Source organism: Onychostoma macrolepis, chromosome 05, assembly GCF_012432095.1.
Source record: "Onychostoma macrolepis isolate SWU-2019 chromosome 05, ASM1243209v1, whole genome shotgun sequence".
Taxonomy (NCBI): Eukaryota; Metazoa; Chordata; class Actinopteri; order Cypriniformes; family Cyprinidae; genus Onychostoma; species Onychostoma macrolepis.
Window position 1 is genome coordinate 36,005,719 of NC_081159.1, and position 24,595 is coordinate 36,030,313.

The following is a 24,595-nucleotide window of genomic DNA, read 5'->3' on the forward strand; positions in this document are numbered from 1 at the left end:
AAAACAACACAAAACTGTAAAACGGTAAAAATAAAATGAAATAAATAAATAAATAAATAAAATATTTTGCCTTTGGCTGAATGAAAATTTAGCATGGATTTACAGTATTTTTCTGTCTACACTATAAGAAAAATACTGTAGAAAAATGAATAATAGAAGAAAATTACCAGTGCCTTTTCTGTTAAGTTTACGAACGTTTCTTTCAACCCTAAAATACAACACAATGCAATGCTTAATTCAAAATATGGGTAAAACACCTGTGAAAAATCTATACAGAAACGTCCATCAAATCAACATAGTACATTGGGCTGAATTTTAGGCTCTACAGTATTTTGACTTTTATTAGTCCAGTAGCTATACTTTCACAGTCATTTTTACATTATCTTTAATAATTAATACATGTAAAATTTGTAATTATCTTTAATAATTAAGATTCATTTTAAATAATTAAGATGCTTCTTGAGAAGCAAATCAGCATATTAGAATGATTTCTGAAGGATCCTCTGACACTGAAGAATGGAGAAATGATGCTGAAAATTCAGCTTTCATCACAGGAATAAGAAGAAAGAAATGAATCAAAAGGAGAAATTGCTGGCGATTGGAGAGCGGGCACTTTCCAAGTTGAACATTTTAATAAGATCACCCACTGGCAACAGCTCGGCCTTCACAACTCAGCATGGAATAAGCTCGGACAATCTTATTACTTGTTCTCCATGTATATTTCATTCCGAGAGGTCCTTGCTGAAAACTTTCCTTCCAAAATAAATCATGTATTTCACCATTCAAATTATGTTGTCGGAGCAGTTTGCACTTGTTGAAAAATGTTGAAAAATGCCAGTAGCTACACAGAAAGCCTAATAAAGCTTCCCCAAACAACCTGCATGTGAACGCTAGCCGTTGTTACAGAGTCAGCTCTCATCTGTGTCTGACCGCCCACTCCAGGAGAAATGCTGAAGTGGATTATCAAACTTGAGGTGAGGAGCATGAATCATCATCATTCACCACTCGCTTTGCTCCAGAGGAGGGAACTGAACAGCTTTTATGCATATTGCATTTCTATATTAATATATAATATATTTAAACACTTGTTTTGACATGCCATCATAACTCCATACTACAATCCGACATTTGGTTCAAAATGCAATTACTCACTTGTTCAATGTAAGGCCACTGTTTGTACGTCTTTCAGTTTTGTTCTTTGAGCAATGAAAACATCAAATGAATGTACTTTAAAAACCACCATTGATATGGGTTTGATACAACATGAGGGTGAGTAAATGATGCCAATCATCCAAGATGCAGATGAGTTTGCTTCTTCGCAGAAACAGATTTGAAGGAATGTAAAAGGAACGTCAGAATGAGAGTCAAAACAGCTGATAAAAACATCACAATAATCCACAAGTAAACCACACCACTCCAGTCCATCAATTAACATCCTGAGAAGAGAAAAGCTGTGTTTTTGTAAGAAACAAATTCATCATTAAGACGTTTTTAACTTCAAACAGTACTTCTGGCCAAAATGCAAGCCCATAATCCATAATAACGCTCCCTTTTTACTAATATAACATTTAGCGTTTCGGGGACATATACTAGTTTCTTTTAATTATTATATAGCACATTTCAGAATTGTCATCATGAGGTTCTACTGCAACAGTCTTACATTCACTGGACATTTTGAAATGTTTGTCCATCCCTTTCCAATCTAATTAAAATTTCAGTGGAAATGCATAAAAAAAGTAATCTACAATAAAATTAATTTTTTGTCTACATTACTAGTGTCATATATCTCTCATTTGCAGCTACTCATTCACATTTATAGTTTTTGCAAGATTTGAAATGGAACTCCAGATACGTAAATCAGCAGAAAAAAACAGCAGTTTTTGCACAATTGGTCAAATGTTAAAAGCATTTGTTTTATACATAATTCTACTTTACATCTAAAATCTTTTACATAAATGCTGTATGTCCAACTGTTATTCTGATGCCGCGCTTGACTCACAATTGACCTATCGGTAAGCCCCTCCCCTCGAACGCAGACTAGCCAATGGCAGTCGAGTATCAGTTGCACGGGGAGTGGAACTCGAACATCTTTAGGTTTCAGCGCCAAAGAGAAACATTGGAAGATCCGAAGCTCGCATCGGTTTTATGGGGTTTATGCTTCAAAAATGGAAAAACGATGTGCCTGGGGTACTTGATTCACTGATTCCAGGTATCCTGAGAGGATGGGCAATATAATTGATTTTATTACATTTCCTGAATCCAAACAAAACAGAGCAAAATGTCCCTAAGTATTCACCCCAATGCAAATTAAGACAAAAACGTTCATTTTCTGGTTGACATACACTCATTAAGTTACAGTTTTCATCTGCTCAAGCAGAACGTTAATGTTATCTTGTGCTTTAGCAGGTATCTCTGGCTAAAACTAGCTAACGTTAAAGTTAATGAGTCCTTGCTAATGTACAAACCTAAATAGCGGACTGTTCTCGCGTCTTGTACAGTGTAGGTCAAAAACACATAAACGAAGGTCTACATTTCAGTGCCTCTCCATATTAAACTGGTTAAATGTACATTAATTTAATCGTTCCCTGCTATACAGGAATAGTGTTGATCCTGCATACTGTCATCCGCGATCGTGATGACCGACCGTAATATGAGACTTCTCCCGTTTGCATTGTGATCTGTAAACCTCGCTTCGTGTTACCCACCATATTTATTTTTAAATATTTTATAAATCCCTCCATGGAATATTTAATTCCCATTTGGTGGCCTTCTGTGTCCAAAATTGTGCAAAAACATTGTGGGAAAAGGTTTTCACACTGCAGCTGTCATTGTAAGACAGTGAGCAACTCCGTTTGTTTGTCCGAGGGAGCAACAGTAACTAAGGGGGGCGGGGCTAAATTACTAAAAGCCAGTTTGTGTCTTAATCTAGCTAGTAGTGATTTTAAGATTCTGATAAATAACTGCAAAGCAATTTATGTAAATTTGCAGATGCAAACACATCGATTGATGATTGTTAAATCTTGGAAATAAAACTGCATTCACATTCAGTACGCATCTTTAAGTATATCCAGAGGCAGACAAAGTACACAACTCCATTAATTGAGTGAAAGTACAGATACTGCTGGTCAAATACTCTATTACAAGTAAAAGTTGTAAAGACAGATTTTTACTTATGTAAAAGTACAGAAGTACTTGCTTTCAAAAGTACTTCAGTACCAAAAGTAAATTTCCTTTTTTATGTCAATGCACTGTTTTATTATTGTTGTACGTAATACTTGCAATACCTCCGAAGCAACGTACAATACATTACACCAACTGAATACACTGACTAGCTTGTAGTATCTTTGGAATAAAGAACTTTTAGAATGTTAAAAACCTATGAAAAAATAAATAATAATAATAATTATATATATATATATATATATATATATATATATATATATATATTAGTGCTGTCAATTGATTAAAAAATTAATCGTGTTAATCACAGTCATGGGCTGTGATTAATTATGATTAATCGCAAATTTAAAATACTAGGATTTACCTGTAATTGTGTTGAAAAAGAAATGCATGAAACTAGTTTAAAGAAACAGAACCTTTCACACTTCTGCCAGGTATGAGACATAATCCTTATTATTCTTTTATCATTATTATTTTGTTTTTATTCAGCCATTATCAGCCTTTATGCAACGTTTACCAAGCCACATCGCTTCAATCCCAGTATACATTTACCCAACTATTATCAAACGTATTTCTAAATAAATACAACAAAACATTTTCTTGCGACCTTACGTGAAGTATTATGACAAAATGCATTATGAAGAAGAATTGGACCTGTTTTGCAGCTGCATTAGAGCTAATATTAGCATCATGCTTCATGAGACAATTTATGAGATTAATAGTACACTTTTACTCAGAACTCACTTCAATTCACCATCGAGTGTTTGTAATAACTTCTTTTTCCGATCACATGTGGAATTTGGTCATTTACTGTTGTTAAAATATGCTATTTATAGCCTTTTATATCGCTGCACAAATTAGCATTTAAGATGTACACATTAAACTAAAAAAAATCACATACAGACCATATCTATCGTAATCGTGTGTTTATTATCTTATATAATCTATAGTGGCTGTTGTCATGTTTATTTCTGCTGTGTAAAAGCCTTAACATGTATGCCCTGCTGAAACTCACGTTGTTTGTGATGTTACAACCGCCTCTCCGTTCTTAAGTTGCCAGGGAAACATTTCAAGTATATAACCTTCTGCGCTGCGATGATGGGAAGAAGTTGGGTTCAAACCTTATCAAACGATTAATCTGCGCAAAAAAAAAATTAACGCGTTAAATTTTTTTGATTAATCGCATGCGTTAACGCGTTAACGTTGACACCCCTAATATATATATATATATATTTAGCACCCCTACCCACCCCCACAAAAGCAGGATGGTAGTGATCTCACACAGCTCTGACAGTGTGTGCACACAACTATGTGTAGCCATTCATCCACATTTGAACAGTGGACAGTGAAATTACTGTAAATACAGAGTGATAAGGATGAAAAAAAATAAAAAATCAAACCTGCTTTAAAACCCAGCAACACAACTGTAGCTGTATAACTTTACAACAGCAATACTGCTTTAACAAAAAAGCAAAACAGCAAGACGTATTTTAAATCAAAACAAATTTTTTTTAAATGCTGTCTAATCGCTCCCGCTGTACCTTTGCTCAACATTTTTTTTACGTCCCTAGGGCCGGGCTTCGGGCCAATTTTCACATCATAGTTCAGACGCGGGCCGGGCCTCGGGCCTGTTTTAGGCTTCTCCTTATTTTTATATTTTAGACCTCCATCAATTAGTGATGAAAAAAATAGCCGCGCTAGTGGAAACAACACGAGACTGTGCTGCCGCGACTGAGAGCGGCTCGACATTGTTTAGTGTCCCGCAGCAGCAGCAGCAAGTGCTGTCAGCGCAGCTGAAGAGTTCTGCGTTCAAATACACGCAATAAAGCTTGCCGTAAAGCCCCAGCAAAAGTAATTACCATGAATGTGTCCGGGGGAAATAGTAAGGAGATATTTGAATTATTTACTAATAAACTAGTGTTTTCTGTGTCAGTGTCTCAAAGATGAAGATGATGATCCTGATTCGCCATCTCCCCATTAGACGTGCCTTGAGAGAGAAGTGCATCTTCACGGATTATGATTATAATGAAAGAGTTTTTGTTTTCGATTTGATTTATTTCGTTAAGTAGTAATTTAACGCTTTCTATAGATATATTAATCATGTCTGTGATGCATGTATTCACTGACTTTCAGTTCATTTTTGTGAAGCGCTCCTGTTCAAGACGAGACAGCAGAAAGCACATTGTTTTCTTTATTTTATAAAAGCACGACGTTTTGTTTAAACTGTGAGTGCACACAACTAAAATTAGACCCTTTACAGTTCCGAATGATGCTTTACTCTTACCTTTATGAGCAAAAATTATTTTAAGTTGTTTCCATTGAAAAAAATGCAAGTGATTGTGCCTCAATGTCCTGCGCTTTAGCTTCCACTCTCCGCACAAACTATTGGATGCAGCACACATTTATCTAGGTTTAATGCTTAAACATTGTTGTATGCTTGAACTGTTTCAGTATATCTTTAGTATAGATTTTATTTTTGGCAAGTCGTGATGGTCTGAGAAGGCTAAATTCATCAAACATAAGCTATGATCAGCCTGCCGGTCTGCCGCTGGCCGCTTGGTCGTTACATTAAGAAAGAAAAAACGTATTTAATGAACAAAAAATGCTCCAAACGTTTTTTTCTAAATGAACTTAATAAAAAAACGAAACGAAATATAATCACTTTGCCATTACAAAAAAGAGGGGGAAAGACGGGCTCGGGTCGGACTCGGGCCGGTAATTCTGATAAGCTGTCGGACACGGGCTGAGCTAGGGCCTGAGCGTCTCGGGCCAGGGCCAGGCTGGGGCCTAAATTTGAGGCCCTTGCAGGGCTCTACAACATCTGTTGTGTTTTATTAGGAGATGCACAACAGTTCTTCTGTGGATTTATAGGTAATATTTTCACGTACACAATTTAGCAATATCAGACAATATTGTGTCTAATACTGTATATACCACAATATTAACTTCTTATTATTGAATTGCTGTAAATAAATATCACATTTGCAACTGGTCAGTGTTCAAAAAAATGCTGGGAAATCACTTCATGTAGCCCTACAAAGAGTGATTACTGATAAACTGTCTGAAAAAAGAAAGTCATGTTTTAGAGAAGAAAAAAAAATCACCCACTGACTTTCAAAGCTGCTACATAGTAATGACTTTCTACTTTGAGGACCTTGATAGAAATGTAGCGGAGTGAAAACTACAATATTTGTCTTTCAAATGCAGTGAAGTTAAAGTTTCCAGAAAAAATAATACTCAAGTAAGGTACAGATACTCAAAAAGTGTACTTAAGTACAATACTCAAGTAAATAGTTACTGTCCGTCCTCTGAGTATATCACTACGATCTCAAACTTGACACTCGGGTAAAGCTATACAATTTCCTTGTAACTGGTGGCTGAAGTGGATTCATTTCTGGATCTCTTTACTTGGGCCGAGGTCACGATACCACTCTGGATGGAGTCTCCCTGTGCTTCACCCTCTTCAGCATTGGTGACATGAGGAACTTTAAAGAGCTTTTCCTTCCTCTGCCATTTCTCCACACTCTCAGTAATAGAGGTGAAGTGAACACTTAAAAGGATTAGGCAGCGATCACTGCAAATGCCCTAAAAGTGCACCGCTGATTATTTTAGGACATGCAGTGTTTTTATAAGACAGACCCCATTCAACGCTTGGCAAGATTACAAATGATGTCAGTGCCTTTACAAATGCTCTTGTCATGCCACAATTCTATAATGGCCACCCAAATTCAAAATCCATCGCAGATGATGGTAAAAAAATAAATAAATAAAGTAAATAAAAGCACCGTCCTTTCACTCTTCTCAGCTATTTGCTGCAAAATTACAATTGTACGAATGCTCAGAATTATATGTGACATTAGTGTGCTGGTACAGTGATTTTTTTCTTTTCTTTTTTTTCACACACTGATCAAAGGAAGACATGACAAATAAAATGAAATACTTTGAAGATGATAAACATTCCTTTTATCATCTGGAGATTTTTGAAAATAAGTAATGAACTGTGCTGTGCATAACAAGCAATAATAAAACCACTACAAAATAACGCATAATAATAATAATAATAAAAAAAAAACAACCATAAAAAAATTTAAACGCATAACTTTCTACTCTCATCTGCGCTTTTATGGAATTGCTAATTTGCCAAGTTTAGTAATCTGGCCCTTAGTCTGAAACTGAATGCAAAAGACAACAACATCTGCTCAGCTTACAGCCCTCCAGTACATTACAAATGTGTACTTTATATACAGAAATGCAGATAGAAGAAGGTGGATAAAGTTTAATATTCATTTGTTTCGAATGATAAAGGTTTGCTAAAAGCCAACAATGAATAATGGGAAAGGAATGGCAAACTTTCAAGCAATTCCTCTCCGGTCCATTTGGTAATGGATCTGAAATTACTAATATCAATAGGACGTGGGGTCTTTATGGGTCTCTATGAAATCTGATCACAAGTGGTCAAAGGAGACAGAAAATATTAATACCAAAGTGTCTCGGCTGACCACGTCTGAGCTGATTACCAAAAACACAATACCTGGTGGAAACATGAGCATCAGAAAGTCCACTTCTATTATTCTCTTTCATTCTAGTCCAAGTCCCGAAGACACAATTACAGCTCCAACATCTGTAACAGTAAAGTATTTTTTCCATCATAAACTGACTTCCTCTTCCATCTTCCAATTTGATTTTCTAACGGACAGAAAGCAAATTGTTCAGGCAGAAGCAAACCTAGATCACAAACATCCAATACTGTGTTCTGTCCCTGTCTCTGTACCTCACTAGGCATGTTTACATGCACTAATTTTGTAAATCGTGAATCCAATCTGATTTCAGATTCTGAATATTCTGTTTCTGTGTACATATATGTATTCTGAACAAAACTTGAGAAGATAGTCAAATTCAAGCTTAGGTGCATGTACAGTATATGTAGCTACTGTAGATTAATGACTGTATACACCAATGGCGAGGCTACGGATAGACCACTGATATATAGAGATGACTGAGATGAAGTCCAGTTGACTGACTGGTGTTCTGCCAAGAATTTGTTGAGGATAGACTGTAAAAGAGCCAACATCACCCCTCCTTCTGGAAAGAAATCAATCAAGAACATCATAACCTCATACAAGAGTACAACTTCACTGCCATGATCTGGAAAGCCAGACCAGACAGACAAAGCTCTTTCTGAGGCAACAGAAAACGCTCCATCATCCTGCTTCACTTTTACAGATCCATCATGGAAAGCCTCATTCATCACAGTCTGGTTTCTTTCTGTCTCCTGCTCCAGGACCAGCATACAGCAGGTGAGCCGTTCTGCTGGAATGATCAGCGGCTGCCACCTACCATCACCCTGAGAGGCTCAAACAGGCCCTACCGAATCACCTTGGACTTGTCACATCCGTGCCATTATCTCTTCACCTGACTCTCCAATGGTACATGATGGAAGTCTATATGAACAACGACCTCCTATCACCAGGACAGTTTTTTCCCCTGAAGCCCTTTATGTCACTTTTAGGTTATTTCAGGTCAGGGTAAACCAAGATGAGGCACCTGGTTTCAGCGACTGTCTAAGTATGTAATTATAGTCAGCAAGAATCATGTGGATGTTTTTGAATGAATGCACATGTGGATTTATGAATGAAGTTCACACGTTCTGGACACCATTTACCTTTTTTTAACACTCGTGGTCAGATTGACCAACAGTTGTAAACAGGGCTTTAGATGTATTGCCCCTTGTGAAAAAGAACTTTAGCAACGAGTAGTTATTAGTGAAATAATACACTTTAAAATAATATACTTGAAGAAATAAATGATTCACTTTAAATGTAATATCAAGCAATACAGTTAATATATAATCAAGTACTTTACATGTGCTGTAGTATGTTAGTCAACATGTCAAATATGAGTACTTCTTGAAAAGGATTATCAAAAAGTTATGATTAAAATGTAAAGTAAAACTTTTTTTTTTTTCATTATTATAAAGTGCACATTTTAACAGTGTACTTAAGTGTGTTAATAAACATAGTCATAAGGGATAGTTCACCCAAAAATGAAAATTCGGTCATTAATTATTCACCCTCATATTGCCGTAAGACCTTCATTCATCTTCAGAACTTAAGATATTTTTGATGAAAACCAAGTGCTTTCAGACCCTGCATAGACAGCAACGGAACTACCACAATGCCCAGAAAGGTAGTAAGGACATTGTTAAGATAGTGGTAACACTTTATTTCAATAGTCCACTTTAGACATTCTACTAAAAGTAAGTAACTTTGCAACTACATGTCAACTAGCAGTCATTAGAGTATTAGGAGACTGTCTGCTTAATAACTTCTAACTCTTTATTTTGATGAGTCCACAACATACAACATACTGACTATGAGAAACTTTGCAAGTATATGTCAACTTATTCAACTAACCCTAAACCTACCCTAACAGTCTACTCTGAGAGTTAGTAGACATGTAGCTGCAAATTAATGAGAATTAGTTGACATGTAGTTACAAAGTTACTTATAGTTAGTAGAATGTCTAAAGTGGACTATCAAAATAAAGTGTAACCAAAATAGTCTATGTGACATCAGTGTTTCAATCTTAATTTTATGAAGCTACGAGAATACTTTTTGTGTGCAAAGAAAACAAATATAACAACTTTATTCAACAATTTCTTCTTTTCTGTGTCAGTCTGTAATGCATGTTCATGACAGTACAACATATGCATGTGGTGCTGCTGACACAGGAGCCGAATGACAAGAGGGTGGGTAATTAATGACAGAATTTTCATTTTTGGGTGAGCAATCCCTTTAAGTACACATAAGTGACCTTTTATTAACAGTACATTATATGCAAGTACAGTTATATATATATATATATATATATATATATATACACTATTTATATATACACTTGAGATTTAAAGTACACTACAGTAGACTACACATGCAATCCAATTAGCATATTTCGTTTTCGCTACTTTTTAGTTTATTTTTCACAGTTCTTTTTCTTTTTGACACCCATGATGACAAAAGAACCAATCGTTTCTTATGGAAAATCTGATACTTGACAGTCTTATGTTTCATTACAAAAGAAAAGAGTGATTAGGACATTCTTCAAAATGTGACCTTTTATGTTCCCCAGAAGAAATGGCTTTGTAACGACTCGAGCGTTAATGAAAGATAAGGGCATTTTCATTTTGGGGTGAACTATTCTTTTAAAGCAATGCAGCTGATCAGACTGCAAGATCAGTGTCAGACTTTTATTCCTAATAAATGTGTGAGTGATCAAGGCCCATCCTGCTGTGTATGATTGATTCATCCATCAGCTCAGAGTGCTGTGAGCTCATCAATTTCCTTGCTTTATGAGCACATCGCACCCGAAAAAAGCCATTAACCGCATTTCCTTGTTCTCATTTCCTTCCTTTTAATCTGCACATGTAACATGAGACAAACTTATCTGCCTGTAATGAGACATATTTGCCAGAATGCTGTTCTCCTGGAATGAGAGCTTGAGAGTCTCAGTGCAGGATGCCAATATGACTCAACAGCCTTCATTTGTGTCGTGTTCAGATAGTTTGACCCCAGTAAGTCATCAAACAGGCCGGTCATGAGGCCGGTGTTAGATGATATGTGATCATGGCAACTCACCATGCAGCCAGTCGAGTCCATCCTTCTGTCTGAAACACACTTGAAGTTTTTCCGGCATCCACCGTTGTCTTTAGAGCAATCCCTCACTGGACCAAACGACGCGAGCAGATCGTCCACCGTCTCAAAATATGTGGACATGATAGCCTCTTCCCTAAAATACAAACACAGGAGAGAAATACAATTAAATATCATTAACATACGAAATAGGTAATGATCAAACATTTTATATCAAGTACGGAATATATTTATTATTTAAATATATATTTATATATATTAAAATTATTTATTTTGTTTTAATGTATAACAAAAGCAAAAGTATTAAAACATTTTAAATAAAGATCATTATTTATAATTATAATTATTATTAAGTTAATTATTGAGGGCGATTCCCACAAAATAATTTCTGCAAGCTTTTTTCAAGATCAGTTCAAACTTTTTTTAATTTTCATAATTCACAATTTTTGTATACTGTGCAACATCAAAATCTGTGAGGGAAAAAATGCAAATAACTACAAGTCAAGCTGTCATACCAAACAGGACCACCAGAGAAGCCAACAGACCACTATACACCCTTAAACTGACTTTAAATGCATACAAACGGATCCTTTCAGAATTATTAAACAGAGCAGAACACAAATAAAAAAGTAAATAAAAACATTCAGAATTTGTCGAATGTGGTAATCTAAAGACAAGCCAACATGACCAGTGAACAGTTCCTCTGTCAGACTGTTGATGCCCATATGTACAGTATATAAACAGCACTGACCATTGCAAACTCTGTTTCTTCAGTGAGTGTCTTTTATAAAACACTTGCCAGACATACGACCACACTGAAATGTGCTCAGTCAAAAAGCTATCAAACAGCACAATAACACGGTTTGTTTATTTGCACATTAATAATAATGTTTATTGTGCGTCTAATGCTGTACAATTGCTGTGTGTCACTGTAATAGTCTTTACATCTATTACAATCGTCATCCATCAAGATTTTACTGTTAGATACTGGTTTGCTTTATTCAGCCCATACAGACTAGTCCTGACTTCATATTTCCCTTTCGAGGGAACTTCGAACTGCGTCCTCTAGGGGTCGCTATGGGGAACGCCGTCAGCGTGACCCGTGTCTGGAGCATATATACAAAAACACCACATGTTGGCCGGCGACAGCCTATGACGTCACTACTGGCACGACCACAGTATAAAGGCGCCGGAAAATACGTCATTCTCTTCTTCGCCTTCAGTGACTGTTTTGTTTGAAGCGTGTATTCTACAGGTAAGAAACGATTTTCTACTATGGCGAGCACTAGCAAGGCGTTTAAGAGATGTGTGCATCCGTGTCCTCGTTATTTGACACCTGATGACACACACAATCTTTGCGTCTTTTGTTTGGGCGAGGAGCACGCACGCGATGTTCTCGAGGGGGCAATCTGCGTGCACTGTGAGCTTTTTTCTATGAGAAAGCTCCGCTCTCGTCTGTCTCTCTTTTCGAGGAAGGAGGGACAGCCGTCTGCTTCCCGCGGCTAAAGACCCACTGCTGCTGAGGCACAGAGGAGGATGGGCTCGTGGGGCTCGCAGGCGGAGCTGGCTCATGAGTTAGAGAGGGGGCTTTCCTTCTTGCGCTCGTCGGCCGCGAACGAGAGTGAGTCGCTGGATGACGATGATGCGATCTCTCTGACATCATCTGATCCAGCGGCTAGTGTTCTGCTGGGTTATGCCCAGGAAGAGCAGGAGATGTCTGAGGGCGAATAAGTTGAGACTGAGCCCTCTCAATCCTCCTGCCCTGCGTATGACGAACTGTTGGAGGTTATGGAACGCGCCACGGCGAGGCTTGACTTGCCGTGGAAGCGGGCCAAGATGGTGGCGCCACGGGGTTGTCTCGATGAGCGTTATCTTTCTGGCCATAGTCCCCCAGCTCGAGTGAGCCTTCCATTTCTTCCTGATCTCCATGCGGAGGTTGAGAGGGAATGGAAAAAGCCGTTTTCCTCTCGCATTCATAGGTTTCAGCATACCAGTTATGCTAACATTGAGGGGATGCGTGAAAACGGCTATGAGGGGATGCCCCTGTGGAAGAGACGCTGGCCAGCTATCTCTCTGTGGGCAAGACATCCTCTCTCAAGGCTCCCTCCTTGCCATCTAAGCCCCTTCAGGAAACATCTCGCTTAAATGGCAGGGCATACGCAGCAGCAGGTCAGGCTGTCGCTTCGTTGCACACGATGGCGGTGCTTCAGGCTTACCAGGCTGATCTGCTGAAGGACCTGGATAAGGGTCAGGGCTTGTCACCTGATGAAGTAGCTGAGCTGCGCCGCACCACGGATTTGGCTCTCCGTGCCACTAAGCAGGCCGCCACTGCTATGGGCAGGTCTATGGCGGCCATGGTGGTAACGGAGAGACATCTGTGGGTGAATCTGGCAGATGTTGGGAAGAAAGAGAAGGGCTTTCTTCTCGATGCTCCAGTCTCGCCTTCTGAGCTTTTCGGTACCTCCGTCGAGACGGTGGTCGAGAAGTTTAGAGAGGCGAGGGCGCGCTCAGCGGCCTTCAAAACCTTCATTCCAAGAAGGTCCAGGTCTGAGCCCGAACAACGCAGGGGTCCTGGCCCATCTCCATCTGGGGATCAGAGATGGGCACAGAAGGCTAGTGTCGCGACTCGTGCCCCTCCCCCGCCTGCGGGTAGGGCTAGAGGGAGGCGCGGGTCAAAGAGAGGTAGGCAAGACCTGAGGGAGGTGATCCAGACGAAGCGTTCTCAACCCTCTCGTCCGGACCAGAGTAAGAATTGAAACATCTACTCCCTTTCCTCGGGGGGCCTGTCATCTGCCCTTATCTTCCCCTCTCTAATTCCCCTGCAACCACCGTTTTTATTCCACCTGACCGAGGTTGGGTGGGGACCAAGATAGAAACCTGCGCTTTAAAATCATTGCAGTCTCTATGCTGGACTTATGATGTTTTGGTGAAGTTCTATGTTTCATAGAAACTACCTTACTGATGGTCCGGACCCGACTCTTCGGATTTCGCTTCCGGGACTGATCCTCATGCGCAGGAACCATGGATGGGTGAGTACGATCCAGTTCTACTGTTTACTGGTATTTATGTGTTCCACACTGGCAACACTGCAGTTACAGGACCTGCGGGTCTTTTTACTTCAGTTTCTTTGGTTTGAGAAGGTGCATGGCTATCTGAGGATATCTATGTACTAGCTTAGGGACTGCTCCCCTTCTGAGGGTTTTTAAGTAGCAATCTCCCTGAGCCCTTGCCTAAAGTGTGCGTCTCCCCTGCTAGGGTTTAAGTACGAGCTGGCATTGCTCCCCTCACCATTGAGGGTCACCTATGAGCATGCTGCTCCCATCTGAGCTGCCTGAGATTCCTCTCATGCTGAGAGTTGAGTTCTCCGCCTCCAGAGCTATGTTGTTGGTCGAGCTAGCATCGCTCCCCTCACCATTGAGGGTCACCTATGAGCATGCCGCTCCCATCTGAGCTGCCTGAGATTCCTCTCATGCTGAGAGTTGAGTTATCCGCCTCCAGAGCTCTGTCATCAGCAGCCTCAGGTTGTTAGGTCTCTATGCCTCCCTGTTGGGTTGCTCTCCTTGTTGGTAGAGTTGGCATTGCTCCCCTCATCATAGAGGGTCACCTATGAGCATTCCGCTCCCTTCTGAGCTGCCTGAGTTCCCTCTCATGCTGAGAGTTGGGTTCTCCGCCTCCCCTAGAGCTCTGTGTCCCATATGCTCTCCTTGTGGGTCGAGCTGGCGTTGCTCCCCTCACCATGAGGGTCATCTATGAGCATGCCGCCTCCCTTCTGAGCTGCCTGAGTTCCCTCTCATGCTGAGTTGGGTTCTCCGCCTCCAGAACTATGTTGTTGGTCGAGCTAGCATTGCTCCCCTCACCTTAGAGGGTCACCTATGAGCATGCCGGTCCCTTCTGAGCGTCTGAGTTCCCTCTCATGCTGAGTTGGGTTCTCCGCCTCCAGAGCTATGTTGTTGGTCGAGCTAGCATTGCTCCCCTCACCTTAGTGGGTCACCTATGAGCATGCCGCTCCCTTCTGAGCGTCTGAGTTCCCTCTCATGCTGAGAGTTGGGTTCTCCGCTCTCCAGAACTATGTTGTTGGTCGAGCTAGCATTGCTCCCCTCACCTTAGAGGGTCACCTATGAGCATGCCGCTCCCTTCTGAGCGTCTGAGTTCCCTCTCATGCTGAGTTGGGTTCTCCGCCTCCAGAGCTATGTTGTTGGTCGAGCTAGCATTGCTCCCCTCACCTTAGAGGGTCACCTATGAGCATGCAGCTCCCTTCTGAGCGTTTGAGTTCCCTCTCATGCCGAGTTGGGTTCTCCGCTCTCCAGAGCTATGTTGTTGGTCGAGCCAGCATTGCTCCCCTCACCTTAGAGGGTCACCTATGAGCATGCCGCTCCCTTCTGAGCGTCCTGAGTTCCCTCTCATGCTGAGTTGGGTTCTCCGCCTCCAGAGCTATGTTGTTGGTCGAGCTAGCATTGCTCCCCTCACCAGAGGGTCACCTATGAGCATGCCGCTCCCTTCTGAGCGTTTGAGTTCCCTCTCATGCCGAGTTGGGTTCTCCGCTCTCCTGAGCTATGTTGTTGGTCGAGCTAGCATTGCTCCCCTCACCTTAGAGGGTCACCTATGAGCATGCCGCCCCTTCTGAGCGTCTGAGTTCCCTCTCATGCTGAGAGTTGGGTTCCTCCGCTCTCCAGAGCTATGTTGTTGGTCGAGCTAGCATTGCTCCCCTCACCTTAGAGGGTCACCTATGAGCATGACGCCCCTTCTGAGCTTCTGAGTTCCCTCTCATGATGAGAGTTGGGTTCTCCGCTCCCCTAGAGCTCTGTGTCCCATATGCTCTCCTTGTGGGTCGAGCTGGCATTGCTCCCCTCACCATGAGGGTCACCTATGAGCATGCCGCTCCCTTCTGAGCGTCTGAGTTCCCTCTCATGCTAAGAGTTGGGTTCTCCGCCTCCAGAGCTATGTTGTTGGTCGAGCTAGCATTGCTCCCCTCACCTTAGAGGGTCACCTATGAGCATGCCGCTCCCTTCTGAGCTTCTGAGTTCCCTCTCATGATGAGAGTTGGGTTCTCTGCTCCCCTAGAGCTCTGTGTCCCATATGCTCTCCTTGTGGGTCGAGCTGGCATTGCTCCCCTCACCATGAGGGTCACCTATGAGCATGCCGCTCCCTTCTGAGCGTCTGAGTTCCCTCTCATGCTAAGAGTTGGGTTCTCCGCTCTCCAGAGCTATGTTGTTGGTCGAGCTAGCATTGCTCCCCTCACCTTAGAGGGTCACCTATGAGCATGCTGCTCCCTTCTGAGCGTCCGAGTTCCCTCTCATGAGGAGAGTTGGGTTCTCCGCTCCCCTAGAGCTCTGTGTCCCATATGCTCTCCTTGTGGGTCGAGCTGGCATTGCTCCCCTCACCAAGAGGGTCACCTATGAGCATGTCACTCCCTTCTGAGCGTCTGAGTTCCCTCTCATGCTGAGAGCTGGGCTCTGCAGAGCTATGTTGTTGGTCGAGCTAGCATTGCTCCCCTCACCTTAGAGGGTCACCTATGAGCATGCTGCTCCCTTCTGAGCGTCTGAGTTCCCTCTCATGATGAGAGCTGGGCTCTCCGCTCTCCAGAACGGTGTTCCAAATCCATGTTATGGTAAGTGCGCACGCTAGTCTCTGTGCACTTTCTGAAAGCCACGTTGTGGTAAGATCGCACACCAAGTGTTTTGCGATTTTTCTAAAATCCTGTATGGTATGGGTTACGCGCTGCGGCTTCGTGCCCTTTCTTTGAGTCGGTCAGGTCCCGGTTTTCACCTTGGGCCCCACTCTACCTATGTATCCCCAGTGATACTGACTTGAACAGGGTGTTGCTACCAAGGATCTGTTGAGACAATTCCTTCAGCGAGCTCATGCAGAGCAAGCAGTAGCCCCTGGGTGACAGGCTAAGGCCTAGTTACTATCATAGGCGCTTGGTCGTATCCCCTTAAAGGAATCTCCATTATATCTGATTCCAAGCCTTTGAGCTCTACCCTGGGTCCAGGAGGCCTGGCCTCTAACAGGTAAGTTCTGGGGTATGCAGCTCAGGTTTTTGGCCGAAGGGGATAATGTCACTGACAGCCGTCGAACCGTCCCAGGGGCAACTCCCTTAGCCGGGTAGAGTTGATACTTAGTGCTCGCCTTTTTGTGCTGGCTTGCACTCCCCTCAGCATGGTGGCGTGGGTATTCCGTTCCCCATAGCGACCCCTAGAGGACGCAGTTCGAAGTTCCCTCGAAAGGGAACGTCTCAGGTTTCATATGTAACCATGGTTCCCTGAGTAGGGAACAAGACACTGCGTCCTCTAGGCTCGGTGCCATGCTTTGGACGCAAGCTTCAGACGAAGAAGTGAATGACGTATTTTCCCGGCGCCCCTTTATACTGTGGTCGTGCCGGTAGTGACGTCATAGGCTGTCGCCGGCCAACATGTGGTGTTTTTGTATATATGCTTCAGACACGGGTCACGCTGACGGCGTTCCCCATAGCGACCCCTAGAGGACACAGTGTCTCGTTCCCTACTCAGGGAACCATGGTTACATATGTAACCTGAGACGTTCTTATTATGAACTAGGAATTACACAAGCTTCAGTCTGGATCCAACCCTTAAAAGATCTCAGATGACCGAACACCTGAGAAGAGATGATGTCAAAAAGTTTATATGGAAGTCTATGAGAACAGTGGGCGATTCTCAGCCAGAGTGAAATCACCCAAAAAGGGGCGGTACTCCACAACATGACTCAACGCTGATTGGACTATCTATCCAGGTGCAGAACAAACAGTCAAGAACAGTGACAGTTGAGGTTGAATATGACAGAAAAAAAATTGGTAACACTTTATTTTAAGGTGTCATAATACAGAGTAATTACATAATTAAGTACTTAGTAGTAGCTGTTGTACTTACATGAAACAAAATGTACTTACCATGTAACTAAGTTATGGAACAGCCTGTACTAATAAGCAGCAACTGTTACACATACATAACAGGCAGAGTCTGTTACACAGCTACTAGTACAATTCAGTACAATCTTGATACACTTTATTTTAAGTAGCTCATGCCTGTGTAATATTCTGTCATTTTAATGTAATTAGAAAGGTATTACATGTATTTAAGCTGTGTACTGGTGGGTTAAATCAAACTAAGGTGCAGCTGGATAAGGTGTACAGTATAGATACACATGAAGTACACTTAAGTACAATCTTGATACACTTTATTTTAAGGGTCACACTTTATATTAGGTGGCCTTAACTACTATGTACTTGCATCAAAAAATAAGTACAATGTACTTATTGTATTGCAAAACACGTTTACTGCTATTGAGGTGTTATATGGGTAAGGTTAGGGACAGGTTTGGTGGCATGGGTAGGTTTAAAGGTGGGTTAAGTTGTAAGGGATGGGTCAACAGTGTAATTATAAATGTAATTACAGAAATTAATTACAGATGTAACTACATACAGGTATTTAAAAAAAATACATAAGTACAATGTAAAAACATGAATGTACACAATAAGTGCATTGTATAAAATTATTAATTTAAATGTAAGTACATAGTAGTTAAGGCCACCTAATATAAAGTGGGACCTTAAGTAGCTTAAGCCTGTGTAATCTTCTGTAATTGTAATGCAATTAGAAAGGTATTACATGTATTTAAGCTGTGTACTGGTGGGTTAAATCAAACTAAGGTGCAGCTGGATAAGGTGTATAGTATAGATACACATGAAGTACACTTAAGTACAATATTGATACACTTTAAAGTAGCTTATGCCTGTGTACTTACATTTATAATTACATTGTATAAAGTCTGCAACACATGTAATAATATTTTGGTTACATAAGTAGCTGTGTAACAGACTCGGTCTGTTACATATGTGTAACAGTAGCTGCCTATTACATCTACATAATTACAAACTGTAAGTACAGGCTGTTCCATAACTTAGTTACATGGTAAGTACATTTTGTTTCATGTAAGTACAACTGCTACTACTAAGTACTTAACTAGGTAATTACTCTGTATTATGGACACCTTAAAATAAAGTGTTACACACTTTGGTGGTGCGTCACCCTAATGAAGAAATCGCCACTGTTGAAAAGTCTCTTCTGCTCACCAAAGCTGCATTTATTTGACCAAAATTACGGTAAAAAGTAAAATATTATATATATATATAAAAAAAAAAACAACAACTGTTTTCTATGTGAGTATGTTGTAAAATGTATTCACTGCTTTTTTACTCTAGTCTTCAGTGTCACACGATCCTTCGGAAATCATTCTAATATGCTGATTTGCTGCTCAAGAAACATGTCTGGGAGGGAGGGAAGGAAGGAAGGAATCAATCAATCAATCAATCCAAACTTTTTACTGTAGTGTACAGAAGGTAAAAACATTTACATTTCAGAAACTGTCCATACTTTCAGTCAAGTCAGTTTTATTTGAATAGCGCTTTACACAATACACATTTTTTCAAAGCAGCTTGACTTACTGAATTATGATATTATAAAACTGTATGTATCAGTTACTGTGACACATTAATTGAAACATGAATGAGTATGTTCTCAGATATAAAAAAAGTAGGATGTACAGTATACATTTTCAGTTTGAACTTATAAATACTAATTAGTCCAGTAGAACATGCAGTGCTAAAATCGGCATGAGGACAAAATGAGCAGCACCTTCAGCTGACACCCAAAATGTCCTCCTCTGTCCTTTGCACAACCGTGTTTACTCTGAGAGCAGGACACAATTGAAACAGGTGTCTGTTTTGTGGCAGAGACAAACATATAATTTGTCACTATCCGTCATTATTTTTCCAATGAGGATGGAGCTGAAAGCACAAGGTCACAGAAATAGTTTGTGCTTTGCTGTTGCCATGACAGCTGGGCAATCTATTGAGATTGTGAAAATCATTAAAAAATAAATAAAATAAAAAGAATCATCATTTTATAAGACAAACTCTATTTTAAACTATGAAATTAGAAGAAATTAACCTTACAAAACAAAACAGATGCATACATATGTAAATGTTTGTTTATTTATGTATTAATACATTTGTAGAATCACAAATTACAATGAGATAATAAAACAATATGTGAGTGACCAAGCAGTTTTTTTTTTTTTCACAAATTAGTAGAGCAAATGTTTCAGTGACTCACTTATCACCTATTGTCAAAAAAGGTGTATCTGAATACATCTTTATAGTGACCAAAAAATCCAAGTCACTGAGATGATTTCAAATCCCAACTATTATGCTACAATGTATTGCAATTATGCAAAAACAAATACTCTCTTCCAGTCATGCAAAGAATGAAAGGAGCTGAAAGTCCCCCAATGAATCTCAGTAATGCTAATTAGCTTTGATTGTTTTTAGCCATTTCAACTAAAATTAACATTATTTTAATTACACATCCAAGTATAATCTACTTACAACTCATTTACTTTAATGAAATGGTTAGGCTTACCATTAATAAACATAATTATACTATTTTATATACCATTTTAAAGATGTTAAGCACTTGCTGTAATTAAAGGTTTTATTTATGCTAGAATGGCATAGACTTACTGTGTTTTCTCTTCAGTTTAGATATTTTACTACACTCTAAAAAGTGCTGGGTTATTTTTTTTAACCCAAATGCTGGGTTCAGCCCGTTGAGTCATTTTATTGGGTTGTATTTAATATTTTACCCAGGTGCTGGGTTATTTATTTATTTATTTATTTATTTATTTATTTATTTATTTATTTATTTATTTGTTTGTTTGTTTGTTTGTTTGTTTGTTTGTTTGTTTGTTAACCCAAATGCTGGTTTCAGCCCGTTGGGTCATTTTATTGGGTTATTTTAAATATATATATATATATACATATGTATATATATATATATATATATATATATATGTATATATATACATACATACATATATGTATATATATATATATATATATATATACATACATACATATATACTGTATATATATATATATATATATATATATATATATATATATGTATCTTTTTACCCAGGTGCTGGGTTATTTTTAACAATGGGTTATTTTTTTCTACCTAACCACTGTGTTGAGCCTGTCTCTGATGAAACAACTCAGATGCTGAGTTACAGTCAGAGCACGGGCTTTTTGCATCCTACAGGAGAGAGCGGTTCTCAGCACTGCTGCCGCCGATTTGGTGCACTCTCTCCGGGAAATAAAGGTTTGTATAAATATTATTTAATTTATAAAGTCTTTAATGTGGTGTAAATTATATTATTTTACACAACACAACATATGGATGAGATGTCAGCTTCTTCAGCAGCGGTCGTTTCACACGATGGACGCCTTTTGCCTTGCATAACATAAATGGATTTTATTTGTTATAGTACTGAACTTAATTTAATTTGATGCTAATATATGTTCTCTAATCTCAGCACTATTTATTTCTACACCCCTTTACCTAAATTCATTACTTCAGAATTATGTGCCCTCTAGAAGCTTGCATTCTGCAGGTGATCGTTGCTTTATTGTGCCATCCCAAAGAGGCACAAAATCACTTTCACAGACTTTTAAATTAAATGTTCCCTCCTGGTGGAATGACCTGCCTAACTCAATCCGCAGCTGACTCCTTAGTCTTCTTTAAGAATCGGCTAAAAACACATCTCTTCCATCTTTATTTGACCCTCTAACTCTAGCACTCTCTTCTCTAATTCTATTCTTAGAAAAAAAAGGTTACACTTTATATTAGGTGGCCTTAACTACTATGTACTTACATCAAAACAATAAGTACAATGTACTTATTGTGCTCATATTGTATTGCAAAACACTTTTGCTGCTATTGAGGTGGGATATGGGTAAGGTTAGGGACAGGTTTGGTGGCATGGGTAGGTTTAAGGGTGGGTTAAGATGTAAGGGATGGGTTGACAGTGTAAATAAAAATGTAATTACAGAAATTAATTACAGATGTAAGTACATATAGGTATTTTTTAAATATAAGTACAATGTAAGAACATGTATGTACACAATAAGTGCATTGTATCAAATGATTAATTTAAATGTAAGTAAAAAAAATAAAAAAAATAAAAACCTGTCCCTTTTAGACTTGCACTCTATTTATTTACTGCTTGTTTTCTTTATAAAACAAACAAACAAACAAAAAAAACTATCATTATCTTTTTGTATTCTATCTATTTGTTTTCTTTTTATTTATTATACAATTAACAAAAGCAAAAAGGCCTCTAACACTACCTTGCTCTATACTTTTTCTATTCTACCTGTTTTCTTTTTATTTATTATAAAATTTTAAAAACCTTGCTATGTGTACTGCATTAAGCTAACTGAGACTTGTTATAGCACTTGCATATCATTGCCCTTTTGTTGATTTTGATTGCTTCCATTGCAGCCCTTCACCGGCTCAGATTTCAGCGGCACACTGGCACAAGCATTAGCACTATTTCGGTAAAAAAAAGAACAAAAAGAAAAAGTGATTACAGAGAACGGTTGAATACACTTAAATTAAAATGCTGGTTTTAAATGTGCCTTATTTATTTCTAAAATGCTTGTTCAACGAGTTTAAATATATGTAATATTGTATAGCATTTGGACCAATCAGACACACAATTTTTAATTTGATTTAACAAATCAAATTAGTTATTAGATTAACAAATAGTCGCAGACCCCTCACCCAATACACATACTGGGTGCCGGTATGTCTGTGGATGACTCCAGGCCCCGATTACCATGGCAACCAACCTGATAACACTAGTTTTATTGCTCAAAGGAATGCGGGCAGAGAAATACTCACTTTATTTCCCCTTAGGAAAATGGACTCATCTCTAATTAATTCATAGGAAAACCTTTCTTTGAATGATCACACATATCCTTCAGGTCATTGTGTATATTATTACTGTTCTTGTATATATTCTTGTGTATTGTATACTGTTTTATGCATGCTTATGATAGATCACTAGTTAATATTACCTCACTTATACCATGTTTGGTCTCTATCAATTTGTTTTCGGTTGATCTAATTGAGAGTGTATATTGATACCTATGCAACATATTAGTGTTCTAAGAATATTTAATAGTTTGTATATCAACTTTCAATCCAGTTCATATGCAAATTACCATGCTTGGAGACAAAGAGTCGTAAACTTTCCCTCCAAAAGTTCAAGTCACAATTGGCTCTTTGACACCCCAGAGGTGTGACCTCTATATCAGATAAAGCTCTCACATCAGTGACGCTACCAGTCTGCGGTTCTTTTCAGATTCAGAGAAGATGAGGATGTGAGCTAGAACTCTTCTGGACCCTTAAGTTTTTGTGCCAGGCCTTGCAGCCTTGACTTTCCATTCAAACAAAGGTCCTGGGACCTCAGCAGATCTCTTTCTTAGCTCTTTTTTTTCCACTTTCTACCTTGGAAGAACATTTCTACCTCAGAACATCTTTGAAATTCACTCTTCAACCCGGGTGAACGTGATCGGAGTCCAAAACCTTGAAACCATCAAGACTTTCATCCGAAACTGCATTCCGGACATTCGTCACAACCAAGGCAATGCAAGTATTGTACTTAACTAAACGAAGCAGAGGTTTAGTATAAGTTATAGACCCCGTTATAAACGGCGCTGATGGTTTTACTCAGGTGGTTTACTGACTCTATCCATAACTACATTCTCTAGTTTCTTTAATGGCTTTATTCATCCACTTTAGCTCCCCTTTGTATGTACACGTGAGTATATGTTTATTTGTTTGTTTGTTTAGATTAGTTATGTGTGTTAGCATTTAGTTAATAAAAGTTGTGTGCACAAATTACATGAGTTTATGGTTCTGCCTTGCAAATTAATGTCTCTTTACGATTTGTCTCTCTAATGCATTAATAGGAAAGTATTTTCTGTGGCCACGGAAATATCCTTTCTCAGAGTTGATATGAACTTGTACTGAATGTTCGATGGACGAACAGATCAGTTGATGGCAATTTAATTCTGCTACAGTTATTACTGTCAGCCGATATAAATAATTGTAATTAATCATAATTAATTTGTAATTATTTATATACATTTCCCTTTTGAGCTAGATTTGCTACAATTGTAAACTATGCTGTATTCACCCAAATTAATTAAATTTGTCTTGTATTTCGTTCATGGGTGTTCTTGCTTATAAATGTTCATATTTTGATTATTGCTGTTGCCTATAGTAATTTTGTGTATGATTTTTAATTTCCAGCACATTTTAAGCCAGCAATATTATTATATTATATTATTTTTTTAAACAATAGATGACTTAAATAAAACAACCTAAACATGTTTAACCCAACCAGCTGGGTCAAAATAACCCAGCATGTGTTCTGTCCAATATTTAGCCAGTGCTGGGTTGCCAAATAACCCAGCATTTTTTAGAGTGTATATTATATGATTTATATTATATGAGTTTCATGGTTTTCACATTGTCACTTGCTGTTTGGTTTATGAGTTGGATCAGCAGCCATCCAGAAAACCACAATGTGAATTAATGGATCTATGGAGACAGACAGATAGATTCTCTGCTCACAGATGATTCATGAAATGAACACCATGAATGTTGAAAACCACAAATTACTCTCAGTGGAAAAATAAAAACAGAACAGTTGTTGAATGTTTTTTAAGATGCCGTGACTGACTTCATAGCCCATCCATAAACAAACAGTACTGAGATTAGACAACATATCTGAACATTAAATTAAATTATATTCAGTATTATAATGAATAAAATCAGTTTAATGTTATGCAAGGCAAAAGGTGTTTCCATCGTGCGAAACGACCGCTGTTGACGCAG

At 39.1% G+C, this 24,595-nt stretch overlaps 1 protein-coding gene across 4 annotated transcripts in view; it reads right to left on the reverse strand.

Moving 5' to 3' along the window:
• LOC131540270 (astrotactin-2-like) overlaps positions 1 to 24,595 on the reverse strand; it is a 588,347-nt gene that overhangs the window by 225,315 nt on the left and 338,437 nt on the right. For all 4 annotated transcript variants that reach the window (XM_058774886.1, XM_058774887.1, XM_058774885.1 and 1 more), the window contains one exon: positions 10,815 to 10,965. In XM_058774886.1, the coding sequence (XP_058630869.1) occupies positions 10,815 to 10,965 (151 nt within the window). The remainder of the gene's footprint in view (positions 1 to 10,814; positions 10,966 to 24,595) is intronic.